The following is a 2774-nucleotide window of genomic DNA, read 5'->3' as shown; positions in this document are numbered from 1 at the left end:
TTCCAAATGAACTGTTCACCCTGTCTCAGGTCTGCTGCTGGGGAACCCAGAAGGACAGAGACCGCCGTGGGGCTGGGGGCTCCGTGTCTGCCAGTAGGGTGAATAGATGGGGCTGGAACGGGTGGTGGAGCCCGCTGTGCACAGACAGGCTGGGCTGGTGATGCTCCTGTCCAGATGGGCCGAGGGGTGGGCGGGCTTGGCCCAGCCTCCTCCCCGCTTCTGTCTTCCTGGACGCGCACCGGGCGGCTCCCTCGGGGTCAGGCCAGGGTTCCTGCAAGACAGACGAGATAGCAGCTTTCTTCCTCCGGCAGGTGGCTGCGTGGGAGATGTCCCTATGGCTGCCTTTATCAGTTCAGCCTTGGCGAGGGGGCCAAGGTCTGGCCTTCAGGGAGATAGGGAGCACCTGTGGGGAGGGAGCAGAGGCTGAGGGCCAAGGTGGGGGGCCGCCCTGCTCCCACCACACTCTGGCTACCAGGATGAGGGAGGCACAGGGAGGGGGTGCAGAGGAGGCCGTGGCTCTCAGCGCTGGGGCCCCAGCGAGCTGACCCTCCTCTCTACCCAGAGGAGGAGATTGATGTCACTGTGTCACTCCACCCCTAATGTGACTTTTCTGTTATCGGCCTGTTAATATTAATAACAGTTGCCAAGGATGACAGAGCAAGGGCGCTTCCCGTCCAGAGCTGGCCTGGTCCCAAGAGGGGGCTGGGGGCAGCAGGGTCTGAGGCTGGGGGATAAGCGGGGGAACGTGGGGGGACTAGTTGGGGTTTGGAGGGCCATGCGGTGTCCACTCACGTGTCCCCAGCCAGCGCCTCCTGCAGCAGAGGCCAAGTTTGGGGCTGGGTAGGTCTCCGGCTGGCTCAGCCTCGGGCTCGGGTGGCTTTGGGAAGGGGCACTGAGCGGCTCACCTAAGAGGGTGGGGCCACAGGTGGGAGGGGCCCGTGAGGTGGATCATTAACCGGAGGGGGGCCCTGGGAGGTGTAGGGCTCAGCCCCATTGGTCCCCAACCCGATCAGGCCAGGCTGCCCTCCTGGCTTTGTCCCGCTGTCCCCTTGGCTTGGCCTCACTTTCCTCTAAGCCCTTCCTGGTGCTGGGATGGCAGAGGCGGGCCTGAGGGGCTGGCTGCTCTGGGCCCTGCTCCTGCAGGTGGTGAGTCGGCTGCCTGTGTCCCACTTCCCACTGCCTCCCACTGGGGGCAGCAGGGGGCTGCTTGGTGACAGTGAGGGAGGGCCTGGGTCTGGACAGACAGGGGATCCCAGGTAGCCCAGAAGGAGGGTGTGGGTGAGAGTTCTGGGCTGCCCAAGTGTCCAGGTTGCAGGGTTAGACGGACGCAGGGTTGGGGGCGGGGGCCGCGGGGCCGGGTGTGATGGAGTACCTCCCATCTCTGTCCGCCGCAGATACCCTGGCCTGAGGTGGCTGGCGGGGGTCTGCGCAGACTCCCACTGCGGATCAGCGCCGGGGGGCTGGGAGGAGGTCTGGGGCCCACCTCTCACGTTTCTCGCTCACGTGCACGTCTGGGAGGGCAGGCGAAGACAGGGAAGCCCTGCACAGAGGCACGGCCAGCAGCGTGGGCACAATGGCAGCCGCTGGCGAAGGGGAGGAGGCCCCTCACGCTTGGGGCCTGGGGCCAGCTTGGCTCCTTAGAGTCCTCCGACCGGTCCTGGGCCCCATTTCTCAGCAGGGCCTCCCAGCGTCCTCCAGGGGTCTCCCCATTCGCCCCTCACCCTCTGCCTGACCTTGCCAAACGCAGGTCTGTCTGGTCCTCGCTCTCTCTTCAGCGACAGGAACTCGGGCTGACGGCCTGGCTGCACCCGTGCACCGTCACCCCCAGACACCAGCGGGAGGCCCCGAGTGCTTCTCCGGCACACCCCCAGGCCCCTCCACGCCCCGTAGCATGGCACTGCCGTGTCCACTGCTCTGTGTCCTTCCTAACCCCGGGCCCTCCGCACCTGGTGTGCCGGCCCCATGGTGATGCCACCCTGCTCCACAGGCCCGGGGTGAGCTGTATACGCCCATGCACCGGCTCGGCTACTGCGCCTTCTATGACGAGTGTGGGAGGAACCCCGAGCTGACCGGAAGCCTGGCCTCGCTGTCCAACGTGTCCTGCCTGTCCAACACGCCTGCCCGTCTGGTCACCGGTGACCACCTGGCCCTCCTGCAGCGCGTCTGCCCCCGCCTCTACGCTGGCTCCACCACCACCTACGCCTGCTGCTCCCCCAAGCAGCTGGTGTCCCTGGAGGCGAGCCTGGCGGTGTCCAAGGCCCTGCTGACCCGATGCCCGGCCTGCTCGGACAACTTCGTGAGCCTGCACTGTCACAACACGTGCAGCCCCAATCAAAGCCTCTTCATCAACGTGACACGCGTGGCGGTGCAGAGGGACGGCCAGCCCCCGGCCGTGGTGGCCTACGAGGCTTTCTACCAGCGCAGCTTTGCGGAGCAGACCTACGACTCCTGCAGCCACGTGCGCATCCCAGCAGCCGCCACACTGGCCGTGGGGGCCATGTGCGGGGTCTACGGCTCCACTCTCTGCAACGCCCAGCGCTGGCTCAATTACCAAGGGGACACAGGGAATGGCTTGGCACCCCTGGACATCACCTTCCACCTGTGGCAGCCCGTCCAGGCCTCAGGGAGCGTGATGCAGCCCCTGGACGGGGATGTCACAGCCTGCAATGAGTCCCAGGGCGAGGGCGCAGCCGCCTGCTCCTGCCAGGACTGTGCCGCATCGTGCCCGGCCATCACCCGGCCCCAGGCCCTGGATGCCACCTTCCGCCTGGGCC

The 2774-nt window shown here is 66.7% G+C and overlaps 1 protein-coding gene across 1 annotated transcript in view; it reads left to right on the top strand.

Moving 5' to 3' along the window:
- The first annotated feature begins 793 nt into the window (after nucleotides 1-793).
- The window catches only part of NPC1L1 (NPC1 like intracellular cholesterol transporter 1), a 14978-nt gene continuing 12997 nt past the window's right edge, over nucleotides 794-2774 (top strand). Inside the window, exons 1-2 of the mRNA XM_023525756.1 lie at nucleotides 794-1146; nucleotides 1988-2771. Of these exons, the coding sequence (XP_023381524.1) occupies nucleotides 1093-1146; nucleotides 1988-2771 (838 nt within the window). The 5' untranslated portion in view covers nucleotides 794-1092. The remainder of the gene's footprint in view (nucleotides 1147-1987; nucleotides 2772-2774) is intronic.

The sequence above is a fragment of the Pteropus vampyrus genome, unplaced genomic scaffold, assembly GCF_000151845.1.
Source record: "Pteropus vampyrus isolate Shadow unplaced genomic scaffold, Pvam_2.0 Scaffold620, whole genome shotgun sequence".
In the NCBI taxonomy this organism is placed as follows: Eukaryota; Metazoa; Chordata; class Mammalia; order Chiroptera; family Pteropodidae; genus Pteropus; species Pteropus vampyrus.
The sequence above is the reverse complement of the archived record's forward strand: the minus strand, read 5'-3'. Positions and strand labels throughout refer to the sequence as shown.